General features: G+C 38.9%; 1 protein-coding gene across 4 annotated transcripts in view; it reads right to left on the reverse strand.

The window, feature by feature from the left end:
- Positions 1-21069, reverse strand: part of Fem-1 (protein fem-1 homolog B) — a 28871-nt gene extending 7802 nt beyond the window's left edge. For 2 of the 4 annotated variants that reach the window (XM_069505438.1, XM_034979488.2), the window contains exons 1-10: positions 20736-21069; positions 16979-17132; positions 11633-11877; positions 8968-9115; positions 7313-7467; positions 6329-6454; positions 5058-5255; positions 4301-4384; positions 2434-2532; positions 1402-1437 (exon numbers count right to left, since the gene is read on the reverse strand). In XM_069505438.1, the coding sequence (XP_069361539.1) occupies positions 1402-1437; positions 2434-2532; positions 4301-4384; positions 5058-5255; positions 6329-6454; positions 7313-7467; positions 8968-9115; positions 11633-11877; positions 16979-17132; positions 20736-20879 (1389 nt within the window). In that variant the 5' untranslated portion in view covers positions 20880-21069. The remainder of the gene's footprint in view (positions 1-1401; positions 1438-2433; positions 2533-4300; positions 4385-5057; positions 5256-6328; positions 6455-7312; positions 7468-8967; positions 9116-11632; positions 11878-16978; positions 17133-20735) is intronic. The other 2 variants (XM_069505440.1, XM_069505439.1) reach the window with 1 other exon arrangement.
- Between the last annotated feature and the right edge of the window lie 285 nt (positions 21070-21354).

A 21354-nucleotide genomic window follows, 5' to 3' on the forward strand; every position in this document is an offset into this window, starting at 1 on the left:
GACCGCACGCGATTGCGGAACCGTTTTTGTCGATCGATACATCAACAAGTCATGTGATTTTAACCTCATATTTTATCAATCGTTAATGCGACAGTAGCGATCGATACAATCGAGCAAATCTATTGACAAAGCAAAGCTGACATCTTAACGATCGTCAAAACACTGCATAGGTATATAAAGCGATAGGTACTGTCTTCAAAAATTGAGCATAACTGTATGCATCCTTAGGCGCTTTGTCACACAAATCTCTCGTCCTCCACGATTGTGTGTCAAAAATTACTGTCGCCGCGATATTATCGCCCTGTGGAGATTGGCCCATAGAGTTTGTATCGAATTTTGCCACAGCGGGCTCAACGCCGCGATTCTCTCGTCCGTGGAGATGGCGCCTAAGGTAAGCGCCATATCCTCAGAACAAATACCTGTAGAAGGTGCTCTATTGTGACTCTTACTGTTAAAGCGCGATAGCTAAATGCATTTAAGCTCTTATTAGAATGTGACGAATGATTACTTTTGGTCTTATCACCGTGATCACTTTTTTGTTTGTCAAAATGTATTTTGTACGTGAAATTTTGACAAACAGCATGAAGTAAGGTTATGTTGACTTAAGTATTTTAAAGAAACCATCGATTTGATTTGAAAATTGAATACAGTTTTTCTTTTTGAAGTTATTGTACAATGGTGGGTTACAGTATACTAGGCTACAATAGCCGAAGCGAACGTATAATAGAAGGAATAACATTTCACAAGTAACTTGAGCGAGAGGGACTAAAGTGGCACGCTTATCTATTAGAGCTGTGGATTAAAACTTAGTATCCCTTAGCACGAGAGGGGGGGGGGGAATGAGAAGAGGGGGAAGGGTGAGCTCCCCTACCCCTCAACACCACTCCCATGGCAAGGTGCTGCACCGTTTTTTTTCGATGAATTTTTAAAAATCTCATTTTGAGGTTATGTTTTGGTATTTTTTTTTGATATCATGAACCTCATTTATGGAGTGGAGAGGAGGGAAGAGACCCCCCACCATAGTGGGCGGTCTCTTGACACCCCCTCTTCCCCTTCCCCGCTCCTCCTTCCACCCCTCGTGCCAAGGGATACTAAGTCCAACCCGAGCTGTAGCCATATTTGTACGGATAAGACGCTAAGAAAAATCCACGCTCCTTTTTACCGCTGACGGGATTCCGCTAGATGTGTCCCTAGCTTTAGCGGAATATATCAGCAGCCATATTACATTGTTCTACATAAAATCTAAATGTGAGTGTTAGGAACTCTTCCACTAAATCTAATATCTTGCTACGCTATATAAGTACACCAATTTTATGTACAATTCAGTGATACAGAAACGCTGTAAGGCCAAGACAAGTTAACACGACAAATATACACCTAAGACTGTAAAAACATACTTACTGAAAGAGAAGGCAGGTTCGAAAAGATGTCTCTATCCTAAAACAACCAGCAAATAACACGGTAGTTAAGCCCTTTTTAAAATCATTTTTAGGGTTCCGTACCTCAAAAGGAAAAACGGAACCCTTAACGGATCACTTTGTTGTCTGTCTGTCTGTCTGTCAAGAAACCTACAGGGTACTTCCCGTTGACCTAGAATCATGAAATTTGGCAGGTAGAGCTTATAGCAGACATTCGGGGAAAAATCTCAAAACTGAATTTGTTGTTACATCACACAAAAATTGTGGTCATGAACTAATAGTTAACTATATCAAGTGGGGTATCATATGAAAGGTCTTCATCTGTGCATTCTAAATCAGATTTTTATTTACATCACATTTTTTGAATCATCGTGAAAAATGTCGAAAAAATACGACTGTAATGCGGAACCCTCGAAGGAAGGAAGGAAAGGTTTTTAATTGTAAAAGGTCCATCGAGAGAAACACTCTTTTCACACTTTCCAAAAAAAACATTTAATGAGACAAACATACACGAAACAAGGTCAGTACATGAGTTACACGAGACTACTATAAAGGTATATCGAACGAAGACGCGAGGCGCGTCTATTGCTTAAGGGCATATTCCACCTACCTGAAATAGGATGTTCTAAGTAAAAAAATACAGACTTTTAAAAAAAACGCGCGCACTTTACTTTTTTTTTTAATTCAATCGTGCTCAGGATTCCACGCAACATATTTTTATTGAATAGCTTTTGGGGTGATATGATTGTACCTTATAAGTTAATCAATTGGGTATCAATCAATTTTTTACCAGACTGATGTAATGGTGATATAATTAATTAAATACACTTATAACTAAATCTACGAGTGTTTCAAACGCACCCTGGTCTGAGAAGAAGCCCACAACAAACTTAGTTATAAAGTGCCTAACTTGTATTGGCCGTACAAGTATAAAAAAAGAAGTGCCAATTTCCAAATTTAAAAAAAAATACTACACAGACCACAACCATAGAAACGAAATTGTAGAAACACTTACTATTATGGCTTCTGGGTCGTGGTTGTTGGAATTTGGTTTCTCCGCCCTCTTCGTACATCTTCTTAACTCTTCTGAGCACGCTTCTAACACATAACATACCTGAGACAAAACATAACGCTCTTCAAGGCTTACTGCCAAAACTTCTACTCGGGTAGCCTGTGGGTTAACTATTCGAAAAAGGCCATAGACACCTTAAGGGTGCAGTATAATAATGGGTTCAGGATGTTGTTGGGCTTGCCGCGGTTCTGTTCAGCGTCAGGAATGTTCGCAGATGAACGGACTGATGACTTCTTTGCAGTAATGCGGAAGAAGTCATCATCACTGCTGACAAGGCTGCGCTCAAGTACCAACTGCATCCTGAGCATGTTTGCGAGCAAAATGGACTCACCAATGCTTGAACACTTTGTTCAAGTGTTGGTGATGCCACATTTGTAAATGTAAATAATAAAATTAAAATAAAAAACTGTCTTTTTCCCACAATTGTATTATTAGTTACTAACATTAGTTTTTAAGTAAATCTGTCTACTAACAAATTGAGCCATAGATGCTTTTAATAAAAAGATTTTATTTTATTTTTATAAACCAATCAAAACTAATTAAAGTGAAATGAAGTGTGTATCAAAGTTTTAAGCAATTAAATATCACTTGCTTTAACGGTGAAGGAAAACATCGTGAGGAAACCTGCATGCTTGGGAGTTCTCCATAATGTTCTCAAAGGTATGGGCACTTGAATCAACAACAATTATTAAAAAAACCAAGATGGTGAATTTGAAAATGGCCACCATGCATATTAAAAAATTTAAAAGTACATAATCTTCTATCTTGTACGATGGTACGGAACTCTTAATGTGCGAGTCCGATTCGCACTTGACCGGTTCTATTATACACGATGAAATTGTAATGGTTGTTTTCCCGAAGCTAAATGATACCGTCATGGTATTACAATCGATTTATAAATATAAAAAAATATTAGAGTCAACAATGGCAAATTAACAATCGAGAAAAACAAGAAAACTCGAATGAGACCTCGAACAAATAGTAGTAGCGCGCGCGTACAGGCTAGTTTATGCCGTATCACTATGCGCGAGAGCTTATTTTTTATTTTATTTATTAGGAACATACACAATACATTAATTTAACACAAACTACGACACTTATAGACAAACACAGGCTGATAAATGTATCTATAAAATGTGTACACAGCATTTGCAAAATATCTAGACAAATAAAAAGAACTTAACTAACTACTTAACTAAACAATTAATAATTAAGTTATTATATATATAGTTATTAGCTTATTTTGCTCTAAACTTTTTCACTTTATTGGCAGCGCGTGTCCAGAGGATGTACCTACCTTACTATTCACGTTATGTCTAGGTAATTACTATTGTTTCTCACACTTTTGAATTGAAGATTTTTCATCAATTATTTCAAAACAAAAAAAAATCGATATCACTACTGAGGGCAAATCATTCTGCCGTGGGAAGACAACCACTAAAATTTCAGCGTGTATATTAAAGAAGATAATGGTACTGAGTCTGAGCACAACCAAATTTTAGAGTATTCGCATCCTCTTCTAACTAATGTAATACGAAAAGGCGCAGTTTGACAGTTTTAAATTTAGTTTTTACATGGTAAAACCCGTGATTTTAGCGCACAGTCGCGAGCCTACTGTTTATAATTGTAGCGTGCACTAAAATTTGGAGTCTTTAAATGTAAAGTTCATGTTCTGTACCTTTTTAGCATTGTTAAAAAGAAAAGGATGCAGACACTCTAAATTTAGTTTAGAGAAAGACAACGAAATCGGTGCCACTGATGCACTTGGCCAAAGCCATGGGCCAATATGCACAGGAACCTTTGTACATACCTGAGCAAGTGGCAGTTCAATTCCAATGTGAATCATTTGGGAGAACACTTGAGCAAATCTCAGCAAGTCTTTGATCACGGATACCTGGAACAAAAGTTTTTTTAAAGTTTTGCACACACACACACACACACACACACAAAAACACACACACACACACACACACACACACACACACACACACACACACACACACACACACACACAGACAGACACACACACACTGTTAGACGGTACGAAGTTCGCCGGGTCAGCTAGTAATATTATAAATGTGAAAATGTGGATGTTTGGATGTTTGTTTCTCAATCGGCTGAACGGATTTGGATGAAATTTGGAATGGAGATCGATTATACCCTGGATTAACACATAGGCTACTTTTTATCCCGGGAAATCGAAGAGTTCCCGCGGGATTTTGAAAAATGTAAATCCACGCGAACGAAGTGGCGGGCATCAGCTAGTTATATTATGGTCCAGACAAAATGACTCCTCACGCGGCATTTTTACTCTATTGGTCAACAAAAGTACGGTTCACATTTAAAATAAGGACTAAAATCGTACTTTTGACATGAAATTTGACACAAAAAGTTAAAATGGCGCGTGAAGAGTTAAATTTCACGCGTTATGCCTGGGTCTGATGCCTCAAAGCCAGTGCGTGTTTCCATAACATCTATCGTCTATCGAAGCGCGCCTCGTGAAAATTGACGGATGAGGTAAGTCTCCATACATTTCTTAGAGACTATTCATCAATGTTTTTTCTCACCTGGTTCTGATGCCTCAAAGCCAGTGCGTGTTTCCATAACGCCAGACACCTGTCAAAGCGCGCCTCGTCTGCGAACACAGCTCCACGAAAAACGACGGGATGGGGTAAATCCGGACATGTTTTTCCTAAGATGCGTTCCCGGACCGTCAGTCCTTCCATGTGTAGTCCGTGCGAGTTGCCGTGGAGACGTTCCACATCCTAGACGAGAAACAAACAAGATTAAAGGTTAACAAGTTATTTGAAAAGTTTAATAAAAAAACCGGCCAAGTGCGAGTCAGGCTCGCACAACGAGGGTTCCATACAACAGTCGTATTTTTTTCGACATTTTGCACGATAATTCAAAAACTATGATGCATAAAAATAAATAAAAATCTGTTTTAGAATGTACAAGTGAAGACCTTTCATATGATACCCCACTTGATATAGTTATCTTATTTCGAAAATTGAAAATACTAATTATTAGTTTATGATCACAATTTAATTTTTTTTGTATAATGTAACCACAAATTCACGGTTTTCAGATTTTTTCCCTAATGCCAGCTATAAGACCTACCTACCTGCCAAATTTCATGATTCTAGGTCAACGGGAAGTACCCTGTAGGTTTCTTGACAGACAGACAGACAGACAACAAAGTGATACTATAAGGGTTCCGTTTTTCATTTTGACCTCAAAAGGAAAATCGGGTATAGTCCGTACAAAATGACTCCTCACGCGGCATTTTAACTCTATGGGTCAATTGTCATGTCAATAGTACGGTTCACCTTTCAATCTGAGGCTGAGTTTGTTGTGGGCTCTTCTCAGACCTGGGCGCGTTTGGAACCCTCGTAGCTTTAGTTTTAAGTTAACGTAATAATTATCACCACTATATCTTAGAAATCCAACATCTGACGATCAAAAAGAGTTATTAATTACCTATTTTGAATAAATCATTTGACTTTGACTTTAGACTTTGACTTTGAATCCGATTTTAGTAATCAATGGGTACAATGGTATTGATTCTGAGCACAACTAAATTTTAGAGCATTCGCATCCTCTTCATACTAATGTAATATGAAAAGGATATGCACAGTTTGACAGATTTAAAATTAATTTAGAGCCGTCAAACCTCGTGACTTTAGCTGCCAGTCGCGAGCGTATTGTTTAAATTTGTAGCGTGCACTAAAATTTAGTCTTTAAATGTAAAATTCATGTTAGGAATAATAAAAAGAAGAGGATGGAGATACTCTAAATTTAGTTTAGAGAAAGACAACAGAATCGGCGCCAGTATTACCTCTATTGTGGTACTCTCTCTCCAGTTATCATACGCCGGGATGGGGTCGGCGGGCTTCTTGAGCAGCTGTCCGTACCGAGTGTCGTACCGCATCGCCATCGCTCTGTGCAGGTACTGGTACGCCATCTGGTACGAAAGGCTCCCATATCAATTTCAAGTCGTGCAACCCCTCTCTCAGTCCATAACAGTTAGCCACCAGGCAAGCAATACGCATCCCAGCAATAAGCATCCTCGAGAGATGTAGACCTTACAATCCTATGTAGACCTGAGGATGCATCTGTGTCGGGGCGAAACGTGCATCGAGTGTGTTTTGGGATTTGTGTGGTGGTGCGTATTGCTTGCCTGGTGGCTGCTTTTTCCTGCATGTTTAGTAGTGGGAGGGCGGGCGGTGCATGTCGCATGCTGCATGTTGCATCATACATATTGGCTATCCTTAACACAGATCTAAAAATCTAGCTAGGATAGCCAATTCTTGATCTTGTACCATTTTTAATATTGTATATGCTTATGTCAACAAGCACGCAAATTTGTTCAAGATCAAATCAATGTATGTGTGTAATCTAGATGATTGAAAAATAAACGTTTTATTTATTTATTTATTTAAAAAAAAATAAAAAAATAAAATATTCGACTTGTTTCAGAGGATTATAGAAAGAAAGAAAAAGAAAGAAAAGACGTTTATTTAGCAAACCGTGCCACACATCACATCTTAAAACTAAGAGCTGGTAATTCCGGCGCTTCTTCCACCTGAGCATAAGCCCAACGCGCTTCAAGCAAGAGAAGCGTCGGAACTAACTGTCATGTGTGGCACAACCCGAAAAAGGGTCCCAGCTCAGAAATTATGCTGTATGCCTTGTTGCACAAGAACATATAGCGCTGATTTTCAGCTGGTACCCTGAACCAATGACAATATAGTAAATTAAGTTTTTGGTTATTGTATATCATGGATTTCCGCAAAGTAACGCCTGCCGTCAACCGTCTTACCCGTAAACAGTAATACTCCTTGTCGTTAGCGAACGAAGCGCCTAGCAACTCGTAGGCCTCTATCGCCTGCGCGCGCGTCACCTCGGGTCGCGACGCCAGCAGCTCCACCACTGAGGCGCGCGCGCGCTCCGCTGCGCACTGTAGCGGTGTCATACCTTCAAAGTAAGTAAAAGTCACATTAACTACCACCTCACCACCTGGGTGTCTGTGCCAGATTCTTCTTTCCACGCACATGCAAACAGTGGAACCAACTACCATCGGCGGTGTTCCCACTAGATTACAAGATGGGGTTATTCAAGGGGCAGACCAACAAATTCCTAAAAGGCCGGCAACGTATCGGCGGTTCCTCTGGTGCTGCAAATGTTCATGGGCGGCGGTAGTCACTTAACATCAGGTGACCCGCCTGCTCGTTTGCTCGCTATCACTATTTAAAAAAAAAATAGTACAAACTAAGAGCTCGTGTCTTAAAAGTTCGCACTTATTATTAAATATTATTTCTATCATTTTGTATGGCGCATATCACACTAGAGCGGCGCTGCATAGCGCTACACCGCGCGTCGCGGCTGCAGAGAATATTGTGAAGCGCAGTGCAGCGACGCGCAGTGCAGCGACGCTAGTGCGACATACCCAGCGGCGCGGCGCCTCGCTTCAGTATGCGTACGGCGCTCGGATAAGATACACGCGCATTGTGTTAAGTATTTAATGTACCGGCATGATAGACCTCAAAATAAATAACGTAGTTTTAATTTTTGGCACATGACGTGTTCCTTATGCTCCTTAGAAGTATAAAGTCCCAACTCGTAGGATGTAGGCTACCCCCTTCCCTCTTCACTGTCGCTCATCTTACGACGTTGTTGCTCGTACGCGAACGGGTATAGAAGTGACGCGAGCTGCCGCCTACTGCAGTTGTAGTGTAGTGCGATAGGTACCGACGAGCGGCCTGAAGTGACGCGCCCTGCAGTGCAGCGCAGCGTAGCTCAGGTGCGTACAGACCTTTATACCTTGTTACAGTACGCGGTAGAAAATAATGTACATCGCCCTTTAGATTTCTGATCTGATTTCTTGAGATTTCTCTGTCACACATACCTATGCGTTTTCTCGGTCTCAACCATAGAGACAATGCTCTACAAAACCGCTATCTTTTCCTAAAGGTCGAGGACAGACACGACAGCAGCGTGGCCGCATTCCGCTGCAAAATGTAATACGCACCACATAACGCCCTTTCAGTCACTCTAGCGGAACAATCGATAGGAGTGAACGAGATAGATTTATGTTAGAGGTTATTCCATACATACCGTTTTCATTAGTGAGTATTTTAGCATTGTGTTCGGTGAGTGCGCAAACAACAGCCGCATGGCCGCATTCCGCCGCAAAATGTAATGCCGTCGTATCACATATCGCCCATTCAGTCTCCCTAATGTAATAATCCATAGGAGTGAACGAGATAGATTTATGTTAGAGCTTATTCCATACATACCGTTTTCATTAGTGAGTATTTTAGCATTGTGTTCGATGAGTGCGCAAACAACAGCCGCATGGCCGCATTCCACTGCAAAATGTAATACGCACCACATATCGCCCATTCAGTCTCCCTAATGTAATAATCCATAGGAGTGAACGAGATAGATTTATGTTAGAGCTTATTCCATACATACCGTTTTCATTAGTGAGTATTTTAGCATTGTGTTCGATGAGTGCGCAAACAACAGCCGCATGGCCGCATTCCGCCGCAAAATGTAATGCCGTCGCACCACATAAGGCCCTTTCATCCACTCTCGCGCCACTATCTAATAGGAACTGTACCTGTAAAGATAAATCTACATTACTATAAAAATATCAAGGAGTGCTTGATCTATAATGATCTAAAGAGCTGTTACGACACGATCGATCCATCGCCGGCTCACTACAGTGCACGGGTCTCCTCTCAGAGTGAGAAGGGTTTTGGCCATAGTCTACCACGCTGGCCATGTGCAAATTGGTAGACTTCACACACCTTTGAGAACATTATGGAGAACTCGCAGGCATGCAGGTTTCCTCACGATATTTTCCTTCACCGTTTTGCAAGTGATATTAATTAATTAATTAAAACTCCGAAAGGTTAGAGGTGCGCGCCCGGGATAGAACCCCCGACCTCCGATTAGAAGGCGGACGTCCTAACCACTAATCTATCACAGCTTAAAGAGCTTTAAGAGCTGCTAATTGGTATCTAATTAGGTTAATTAATTATTTAATTTAATAAGAAAAGAGTTTTCATAATTCACCAAGTTAAAACGAGCTAGGAGTATGGTCTGACTCAATCTCCGAACATACAATGTTAGTTACAACGTTTTTACATAAAAAACAAAACTAGCTTATTACCACGACTTCGTCCGCGTAAACTATACAAATTTCAAACCCCTATTTTACCCCTTTATGGAATGAGTTTTCAAAAATCCTTTCTTAGCGGATGCCTACGTCATAATAGCTATCTGCATGCCAAATTTCAGCCCGATCCGTCCAGTAGTTTGAGCTGCGCGTTGATAGATCATTCAGTCGGTCAGTCAGTCACCTTTTCATTTTATAAATTTAGATTTCAAAAATATTTAATGTAAATTTGCGAAGTTATAAACTTGTTGTGTTGGGTCGTTGTCCTCACAAAAACATGGTCACCCCAAGCGGACGACTGTGAGCGAACGGGACGGGTGGCGTCGATCGTGCGTGCTGCTTGCGCGGCTCGAATCAGCTGGCCAAACTTGCAGGATTTTAAAGTATTTTTGTTCAAAATATAACACAGTGTAAAAATGATTGCAAACTGATTTTGAACAAACTGCTTTCAGGTTTTGCTTATACTTACTGTATTTTATTGGTAAATTGACAAAGATTATTCTATTAAATAAACTTAAATATAAAAAAAAGTGAAAAAAACAACATTAAATTAAAACTAAAATAAATTAAAATAAATCTAAAACCTCATCGAGACCACCGCAGCGAGGCATTGTACCCAAGATGCTGGCAGTATAACCCCTTTGGATGGCCAAACTAATTCTTTGACCAAGGTGGCTGCCAGCTCTCGGGTCCCCGGTTGACTCGATAACCCTTTTAAAAATTTCCTCATAAAGAGCTCGAGCCCTCGGGCCCTAAGGCCCCAAGGTCTCCAAACCAAAAGGCACGAATATGAAGCTCCCATCAAGGTTTTCATAATTGCGCCTCTTGGCCTGTTCGTCACTGATGGCCGCTGCACCCGCCATTTGCTTATAAAATTGGAATCTCCCTGTTTATTGTTGAATAGTTGACATTGTTAATGAATATGGGAATATTGATAAACATGTTACTCTTTATGAATAGATATGAATTGCATTACTTAATTATTTATTACTAGCTTATGCTCGCGACTTCGTCCGCGTGGACTACAAATTTCAAAACCCTATTTCACCCCCTTAGGAGTTGAATTTTCAAAAATCCTTTCTTAGCGGATGCCTACGTCATAATAGCTATCTGCATGCCAAATTTCAGCTCGATCCGTCCAGTAGTTTGAGCTGTGCGTTGATAGATCAGTCAGTCAGTCAGTCAGTCAGTCATTCAGTCAGTCAGTCAGTCACCTTTTCCTTTTATATATTATTTATTTATTTATTTATTATTTATTTATTTATTTATTTATTTATTATTTAGCATTATCTATATAATTTCTACACATAAACACGCTTATCTAGTTTCTTCAGATGAACTAAAGTCACTCATCTACATTAGTGACATTGTAGACTATGAAGTAAGAATCATTGTAATTTATAACACTTAAAATATTATGCATAATTTTGACGACCTCCCTGGCGCAGTGATTTTATTAGTGGGAGATCCCGAGTTCGATTCCTGGCAGGGACTTGGATTTTATAATTTCTAAATTTCTGGTCTGGTCTGGTGGGAGGCTTCGGCTGTGGCTAGTTACCACCCTACCGGCAAAGCCGTGCCGCCAAGCGATTAACACGTTGACTGCTTCGCGAACTATAGCGTAATCAATACAGCATTGCGGCTGATTAACGCGACAGTTGCGTTCCCGCACTCGTGGAGCGAACTCGACCGTCCGTGCGGGGCACGAGTACCCTGCGTTTGAATGGACGCTACGAGCGTGCGATCAAAACGCATCACTTGCGAGAAACGTTTAGATGCGTTATATTACGGTATTTGACAATTAGTCAAATCAGTAACTTTTTATCAATCGTCAAAACGCGCACTTTGTATGCGATATTCTATGAAATATTGGAATGTGACGTCACATCATAATGACGTACTTTTTTACTTTAAGCGTTCCAGTACGATGCCGTCCGGTAGTAGGTAGGTACTCACCACGTCTAAGTGTCCTTTATAAGCGGCGATCATGAGACACGTGTTGTTGTACTTGTTGGCCTTGTGTATGTCTGCGCCGTGTCGGACGAGGTACTTCACGATGTCCAGCCTGCCGTCGAAGCAGGCGGCGCGGAGGGGCGTGCTTAGTGTTCTGGTTGCGTGGTTCACATTAGCCCCGGCGCGGACCAGGCGTTTGACTATGCCCAGGTGGCCCGCGCCGGCTGCGCACCAAAGGGCTGTGGCGCCTATGGAAACAGACAAGTCCAAATCAGTACAAGCATAGAAATAAAGAAAGAAAAACGTTCACTTCTTAAATTGTGCCACATATTGCATGTTATAACTAAGAGTTGGTTATTCCGGCGCATCTCCACTTGAGCACTAAGGGTGAAATCTATAGAGCGCATTCTGACTTTGCTTTGACTCAAGACAGAGGTTTGACGACCTCCCTGGCGCAGTGGTGAGCGCTGTGGTCTTATAAGTAGGAGGTCCCGGGTTCGATTCCTGGCAGGGGTTTGGAATTTTATAATTTCTAAATTTCTGGTCTGGTCTGGTGGGAGGCTTCGGCCGTGGCTAGTTACCACCCTACCGGCAAGGCCGTGCCGCCAAGCGATTTAGCGTTCCGGTACGATGCCGTGTAGAAACCAAAGGGGTATGGGTTTAATAAAAACTGTCATACCCCTTCCAGGTTAGCCCGCTATCATCTTAGACTGCATCATCACTTACCACCAGGTGAGATTGCAGTCAAGGGCTAACTTGTATCTGAATAAAAAATAAAAAATAAAAAAAAGGTATATCTCTCACATAAATCTGTCTGGTTTTAACTCAATCTTAAGTCTGACCAAAGTCAAAGTGCGCTCTATAGATCTTAGGCTGAGCCAACAAGTCTCAAGCAGAAGAAACATCGGAACCAACATAGTTAAAGGTAAAGCTGACTGACTGACTGACTGATCTATCAACTCATAGTTAAAACTACTGGACGGATCGGGCTGAAATTTGGCGTGCAGATAGCTATTATGACAAAGGCATCCGCTACGAAAGGATTTTTGAAAATTCAACCCGTAAGGGGTAAAAATAGGGATTTGAAATTTGTGTAGTCCACGCGGACGAAGTCGCGAGCATAAGCTAGTTATAACTAAGAGTTGGTTATCCCGGCGCTTCCTCCACTTGAGCATTAAGCCAACAGGCCTCAAGTACCCTTATTATAAATGCGAAAGTGTTTGTTTGTTGGTTTGTCCTTCAATAACGTCGCAACGGTGCGTCGGATTAACGTGATTTTTTGCATGGGTATAGATTGGAGAGTGACATAGGCTACTTTTTCTCGGAAAATCAAAGAGTTCCCACAGGAACTTAAAAAAACCAAATTCCACGCGAAGTCGCGGGCATCAGCTAGTATTGCAAATAAAGCATCTGACTGACGGTAGAGCTTAACGAACGTTGCGTAAGCAGGCCACTTGGAGTCAATGCCGCAGCGTAGGCGAGGCATTGACCCTTGTTTTGCGCGCTTTTTAACATTGCGGGTTTGAAAGATACTAAATCACTGAAACTACAAAATGAGACAAATCGTTATTGGTATTGGATTGGGTTTAGGTAGTATAACAATAACGCTAAGTTTTTGCTAGCGTTCTGGTTACACCCTGTATATAAATCTTATTTAGGTTAGCACGTTTATATTTACTTTTACTTACTTCACGTTTTTAGATTCACCAACAGGTGAGATCGTAGTTACAACCTGCCATTGACAATCGAAATGGGTCAAGAATTAATAAGACTATATTCAGCACATATGACAAATCCAAAATATTTGGCGCAAAACAAAAATACCGATCGACTCTGATGTGACACACCTTTAAGGTATTTTGCGAAAGAAAGACGAAAGTCATAAGTATTCAATGATGACTAACATATTAGTACACATATGACATACTTAATATGCTACTTTTGTCTCGGAAAATTAAAGAGTTCCCAAACTTAAATCCACGGACACAGCACGGGCATCATCTAGTTTGCAGGATTTCGTATCCAAAGGATGCCAACGGAACCCTATTACTAAGACTTCGCTGTCTGTCCTTCCATTTGTCTGTCAGCGGGCTATATTTCGTGAACTATAACAGGTAGATACCTAAAATTTGTATTTGTAGAATGTGAATTTCTATTGCCGCTAAAACAACAAATACTAAACATTTTAAAATTACCGCCATGAAAATTAAAGTGCTATTTCTTGTACGATGGTACGGAACCCTTTCTGTGCGAGTCCGACACGCACTTGAACAATTTTTAATAAAGCTTTTGTAGAAGTGCAGTTTTTTTAGGGCTAAGCGTTCTCACCACTGCGTCACAGAGGTCGTCAAACCGTGGTAAGAACTTATTTACGACTAATTAACCCATTTAAAAAATATATGTACAAAAAGATGACCCCCTTTACCGAACAAAGTATGTGAGTTATTTTTTATCGAGGAAAATCTGGAAATTACTTTGTTTCATCTCGTAAACAAAAAGGACACACATCGTCAAAATTATCGTTTGTTTACTTTTTCAACTAAGATCTCCAAAGAAATCACAAAAAACCCTGGTCATACTATGAGCGACGGCCTACGGTAGCCATTCAGCAACTCTCAGGCGTTGTCCTAATACAACGCGATTACGCGAACATCGCAAGATCGCGCGAATTTTACTCGTAGGAACGCGCGATCAAACATACTGATCTCGAATAGGTGTCCTAATTGGCATTTGCGCGATGATCGCGTATTCGCGTTGTATTTGGCGCAAGCATGCGATGGTCGCATCGCTTACTGGCGCGATGATTGCGTAATTGCGTGTATTAGGACATTGCCTTACAAATTGTATTAGACCCATTATACGCACGATCGACTAGTCGCCCGGCAATCGGCCGACGGCGACCGTAATTTATATTGAATCTATGTGCTTGTATACGACGTAACCGCAAGTAAAGTTCTTAGTAATTGCAAGAAACTGTACGCGTTCACTCAATGGAGCCGCGCTGCTGTAATATGCGATTGCTCTCGCAATCTACAATTTTTTGTGTTTAATACAATTCATTATATTGCAAATCCCTATCAGTGTTACTACAAAACAGTGTTTTACACTAGACAGTGTTTAAATCTGGTCTTGTCACCTTTTCCTTTCATATTGAAGAGTGATAGCAACAGATTTAAATATTGTCATATTACACTAATATTATAAAGGCGAAAGTGTACGTTTGTTACTATTTGTCTGTCTTGTCTATTACGCCAAAACTATTGGACGGTTATGGTTGAAATTTAGAAAATCTAATATCTGGGAAAATCAAAGAGTTCCCGCGGGATTTAAAAAACCCTATATCCACGCCGACGAAGACGTGAGTATCATCTAGTTTAATGTAAAACACGGTTTTGTAGAAGACTACTGAATTCGCAACCTCGCGTTCAGTCATGCTGCTGCCTATACCTAGTTGTTGACGCGTTATGTTTGACCATGGCTTAATTATATCTCTCTATTTCCGTACTTCTCAGAATGTTAACTCTTCAAATTGGCTATCGCATTTCCGCTAACTTAGCGCGTATACAGGTATCTAACCTACCTATTTACTTTTACTGCTAATCAAAAACATTCAACACCTTCCAAGAACACTCCCAGAATAAATATTAGCAATAAGATAGTTCAAAGGACACATTATACCTAATGCAAGGATATTTACTAAGGGTAGGCTGGAGAATACGCTTTTATAACATTTACGTAGGTACCAAAACGTTTGAAAATCTGCATACAAACTTTTTTAGGGATAAGCGAATTAAAGCTATAGATATAATGCGTACAAAATGAGTTCTCACGCACCATTTTAACTTTGTGTCAACTGTCATGTCAAAAGTATGATTAAGTTTTTATTTTAAAAAGGTGAACCGTATGTCTGTCCGTCTGTATGTCGTGTATGTCACGAAAACCTATAGGGTACTTCCCGTTGACCTAGAATCATGACATTTGGCAGGTAGTTAGATCTTACAGCACAAGTAAAGCAATAAATCTGAAACCAGTGGATTTGTGGTTACATCACACCAAAAAAAAAATTAAATGTGTTGAACAAATAATTAGTATTTTAAATTTTCTGTCCTATCTCTCATTAACAGAAATTAAATATCTTCGTCATAATGACTTCGCAGACGCGAGACGAACAATGCCAAACGTATCTGGAAGCGAATTAATTGAAATAAATCATTGGAAACAAAGATCTGGATATGGGCCAAGCGCGGCAACATACAGCGTTACTTCTTTGTGTACAAACGTGAACGTTGCTAATTATAACACGCCACGCGCTTCTATAATCTTAGGCGTAACGCACACCGACAGGATAGAGTGGAGCCCTTTTTTACTCGACTACGGCAAAGCCAAAAGGTAGGGTTATGATTTTAGCAGTCTATGTATGTATGTATTGAAATTGAAGTTCCAACGGGATTATTAAAAAAGCCTAAATCCACGAGGACGAAATCTTCGGCATCATCTAATGTGTAGTAAAAATCACTACCCATATTATCGCTATTCATATTATAAATGCGAAAGTGTGTTTGTTTGTTGGTTTATTGGTTTGTCCTTCAATCACGTCGCAACGGAGCAACGGATCGACGTGATTTTTTGCAAGGATTTATTTAAAGACCTGGAGAGTGACATAGGCTACTTTTTATCCCAGAAAATCAAAGAGTTCCCACGGGAAATTTAAAAATCCTAAATCCACGCGAAACAGAATGTTTAACTTTAGTTAGCCTCAACAGCTCATTGGTTAAGGAGCGGACTGAATTCCGAAAGGTTGGAGGTTCAAACCAAGCCGTTGCTCTAGTGTCGTACCTACTCCTAGCACAAGCTTTACGCTTAGTTGCAGGGAAAATGGGAATATTAGTCATCATTAACATGGCTAATATTCTTTTTAAAGAAAGAAAACTTTAATACGAGACACTTTAGGTCCATGTTCATGACGAAATCTTGTCGCTTTCGAGTTTAATGTACGCGTAGGTAGTACGAGTATAGGTACATGTAAAAAGTCAATGTTTTTTAGATAAAGATTTAAGTCTCCCCTTCACGGAAATAACACGTTGATGGTTTTATTTTTGTTTATTTATGTTTGTTTATATGAAGGAAGAAAGTAAGGTTACATCGTAAATCGTGATTCATGACGGTACTTCAAAGGTTCAGCATGATATTTTTTCTTGACGACGCAATTTTCAGCGCGGCAATTACGGTAGACTGACAGCTACAATGTCACGATCGCAATCATCTCTGATTGGTTGATGCTCGCTCACTATTGGCTACAATCTATTGTCGCAACAATCTAACTTACTAACTAGTTAGAGCTAACCTAACCTTCTATAACATATTCGTCAAATTTGACAGTTCCCTCGGTCTCCAATCTGACAGGTGGACGGAACTTCATCAAGAGTATCCTGACTGCGCCCTCTCTTCCGTGCCTGGCTGCGGCGATCAGTGGCGTGCACTTCACTCCGTCGCAACAGACATCCTGTAAATATTATTATATAGTTAGCGCTAGTATTGGTAGTTAGTAGAATCATCATCATCTCAACTCATGGCTGGCCCACTACTGAGAACTGTTCTCCTCAGAATGAAAAAGGTTTAGGCCATAGTCCAAGTTGCTGCCTAACTGCAGATTGGCAGACTTAACACATCTTGGAGAACAATATGGAGAACTCTGAGTCATAGTTACAGATTCCTTCACAATGTTTTCCTTTACTGAACTTTACTTCACTACTAGATGATGCCCGCGACTTCATCCGCGTGGATTTCGGTTTTTGAAAATCCCGTGGGAACTCTTTGGTTTTCCTGAATAAAGAGTAGCCTATGTCCTTCCCCGGGATGCAAGCTATCTCTGTACCAAATTTCGCTAGCAGACCGACAGACACACTTTCGCAATTTATAATTTTAGTATGGATTATGCGACTTCGTCCGCATGGACTACAGTCTACATACATTTCAAACCCCTATTTCACCCCCTTAGGGGTTGAAATTTCAAAAATCCTTTCTTGCATGCCAAATTTCAGCCCGATCCATCTAGTACTTTTGAGCTGTGCGTTGATAGATCAGTCAGTCAGTCAGTCAGGCACCTTTGCCTTTTATATATTTAGATTTTAAAAAAATACATAGCTATACATAAATAAAAATAATGAACAAAGAAGGCAAACCTACAACCTTAACAACGTCTATTATGTATATCAATTCTTATATAAAAAAAACATTATTAACTACATATTTGACTTAATTTTATAATCACTACTACACTACTTACAACTACAGCTGTTATCAGTCTGTGGTTCTGTTTATAGAATATTTTGCATGTCATTGTGTGACGACCTCCAACCCGCTGGACAGACACCCTTAGGAAGGTAGCGGGAAGTGGGTGGATGAGGAAGGCAGAAGATCGTGTGTCGTGGCGCGCTCTTGAGAAGGTCTATGTCTAGCAGTGGACGCAAACAGGCTGATTGATTGATTGGATGTATTTAAATGTTTGTGAACAAAAAAAAAAGAACAAAGAAGGCAAACCTACAATCTTAACAATGCCCTTTATGAATATCAATTCCTATATAAAAAAAAATATTATTAACTACATAATTGACTTAATTTTATAATCACTACTATTTAAGTAATCAACAAGAAGATCAAAGTCAAGGACAAGGTAGACAGCTGTTATCAGTCTGTGGTTCTGTTTATAGAATATTTTGCATGTCATTGAACCACAAGCATCCGCATCCCGGTATAAATAAACACAAAGTTGTTTTACATTTCGTTGACTTTACCTTCATGTCTATTAATAAACAACTTGTTGCGTTTGTATTTTGTATGCAGTTTTGAAAACTCAGTTGCAGACTTCTTCTCAGATCACAGTGTATTTGGAACCCTCATCATTTTATGTTAACATACATATAAATTATATAGTTATCATCCATTTACTTGATAAAATGAACTCTTGTATACTTCTTCTTTAAGAAGTGAAGAAGAATGTACCTATCACAACCCATATCTATAATATAAAAATGAATCACTAAATGTGTTGCTCATCGCAAATCTCGAGAACAGCTGAACCAATTTCGCTAATTCTTTTTTTATAATATTCCTTGAAGTACGAGGATGGTTCTTACGGAGAGAAAAATTTTAAAAATTTGAATTGACTGTTAGGCGGAACGAAGTTCGCCAGGGCGAACTTCTTACAGTTAAGTATAAATGTGAAAGTGTGTTTGTTTATCATTCAATCACGCCGAACACAGCAAGAAATTAACATGATTTTTTGCACTGATATAATTAAAATTCCTGGAGAATAACATAAGCTTCTTTTTATCTCAGAAAATCAAAGAGTTTCCACAAGTTCTAAAAAGCTAAATACACAGGGACAAAGTCGCACGCATCAGCTAATTTTAAAACTAAACTAAAATGACACATCTAAATCTATTGCTGTTTGCTAGATTAAGACCTGTTAATTTACTTTAGTTTAGAGATTGTGTACAAGACAATAGGCCCCATTATTTAGCTAAGCATCACACTTAACACAAAAGAAATATATCCAAAGACTAGTTATATTATAACGTGTATGAAGCAAGTAAGTAAATACTATTAGATAACAAAGAGAATAATGAGTACAACTCAAAATGCTTCTCATAATTAATTTATTACTTAGTTTACTAGATGATGCCCAAAACTTCTGTGTGGATTTAGGTTTTTAAAAACCCATAAGAACTCTTTGATTTTCCAGAATAATAAGTAGCCTACAAGTCTTTAACTAAGTATATCCACACAAAAATCATGTTTAATTGCTTATTATATGTTTATTATTCAAAAAAGTATTGGTACAAGTGTACCATGTTGATCCATTGCTTCACTGTCATGTGAATAAAGGCCAAACTGACAAACAAACACACTTTCACATTCCACAGCATTGGCAATATAAAACAAATAATTAAGTATAAATTTATTTTACTGAAGGACAAAATTTAATAATTACACATCAGTGAACAAAATTTAAATAAATGTGTAAGTACCTTCATTTTATTATTATTTATTATTATTACCTAAGTATTTTAAAATAATATACTTACAGCCGTACTCAGAGTCACTAATCCTTACTTAAGATTGAGTTAAAATGAGAGAGATTTATGTGAGAGATATAGCTCTGCCTCGTTTTAACTAAACTTAAGAAACGATTAAGCTACTCTGAGTAGCTAAACAGTTAAGAAATATAATTATGTTATCCTATATGAAACAGTTAAGAAATATAATTATGTTATCCTATATGATCCAATATCATCAGTGGCGTGCATAGGGTTCCAAGCTAGGGTAGGCATTAGTCAGTTAGGTTACCTATTTAGAGGCTGTCATGATGAAAAATTACCATTGAGCCATTTCAACTAGGGTAAGCAGAGCTTTTATGCCTCTATGACCTGCACGCCACTGAATATCATCCTTTTGTTGGTCAAAATAAAAACATTTTATTATTATTAATTATTATTATATGAGCACTGAAAGAATAGTGTTTAAATACTTCAGCTACTATTTTACATATTCTCTTTAATATTAGTAGGCTTGCTTGTATGCAATCTATTATAAATAGCAAATTTTAAGTTTACTGATTGTAACCAGTTTAATGACCCAAGTTAAACATAAATAAAGCTAAGCATGGTAGAATGCTGCATAAGGATCTAGGAGTCGACTGAATTACTAACCCAAGAAAACTGTGCGGTTTTTAAATAGGTAGTAGTGGTTAATGATCACATTGACGAAGGTCAGCTCAGCTTCAGCAAATAGAAAGTACTTCACAGCCTATTTGATAAAAAGGTATGTAGCTATTATACATAATAATTTAGCAATTACTTATACACACGATAACCGCGTGAACGAAAACAGATCGCGGCAACGTAACGCAAATGGCGAAACAACGCAAAACATAATTAAACAACGCACCCGCATGACACGCAAAATCAGATATCATCTAATTTATCACGACAAAAATAGATATTAGTTATACACGTTAGGTTTCATCACTATTTTTTGACTGCCTGCTAAATATTATTATTAGTGTCAGGTCAGGTTCATTACGAAATTACACCCTAAAACTTACGCTGTTTAGGAGCTCGTCAATTTCATCCGTGGTTTTCTCGTACAACAAAGCATACAGAGTCAGGGACATGCCATCCCTGGCTGCGAAAAACACCCTTTCCCTCAAGGTGCTGGAAATATCTTCCAAAATTGACTTTGCATCCATTGTAACATTCACTTTAAAATATCAATAAACAAACGTATGTTTTATGTAGGTATTGCACTCAATCCAATAGGAACTACTTGGGAGTAATTATTTGTTGTTGTATTCAAAAACAAGTAATTATATTTAAGAAATCTTCCCAAAGAAGAAAACCCATTACGCATAGCAGCTGAGAAATAAATAATTTGACAAATGTGGATTGAAATTTGAAATGTTTGAAGTTGTCATTTTTTTAATGACAGTCAACATTCGTTCTAAAACACAAAACCGGTATTAATCGCAAAACCAATATTATAAAAAATATTCAACTATTTTTATATATAAGATTTAAGATAAGGATAGTTTGAGCATTCTTGAATATTTATTTTAATATCACAAAAAGAATTTTCCTTTCAAATCATAATTATAATATTTCAAAATAATTTCTGAAGTGCATTGTGCACGCGATGCCACGTTTTGTCGAAGTGGAATCAAATTG

Source organism: Maniola hyperantus, chromosome 20 (assembly GCF_902806685.2).
Source record: "Maniola hyperantus chromosome 20, iAphHyp1.2, whole genome shotgun sequence".
Classification (NCBI taxonomy): Eukaryota; Metazoa; Arthropoda; class Insecta; order Lepidoptera; family Nymphalidae; genus Maniola; species Maniola hyperantus.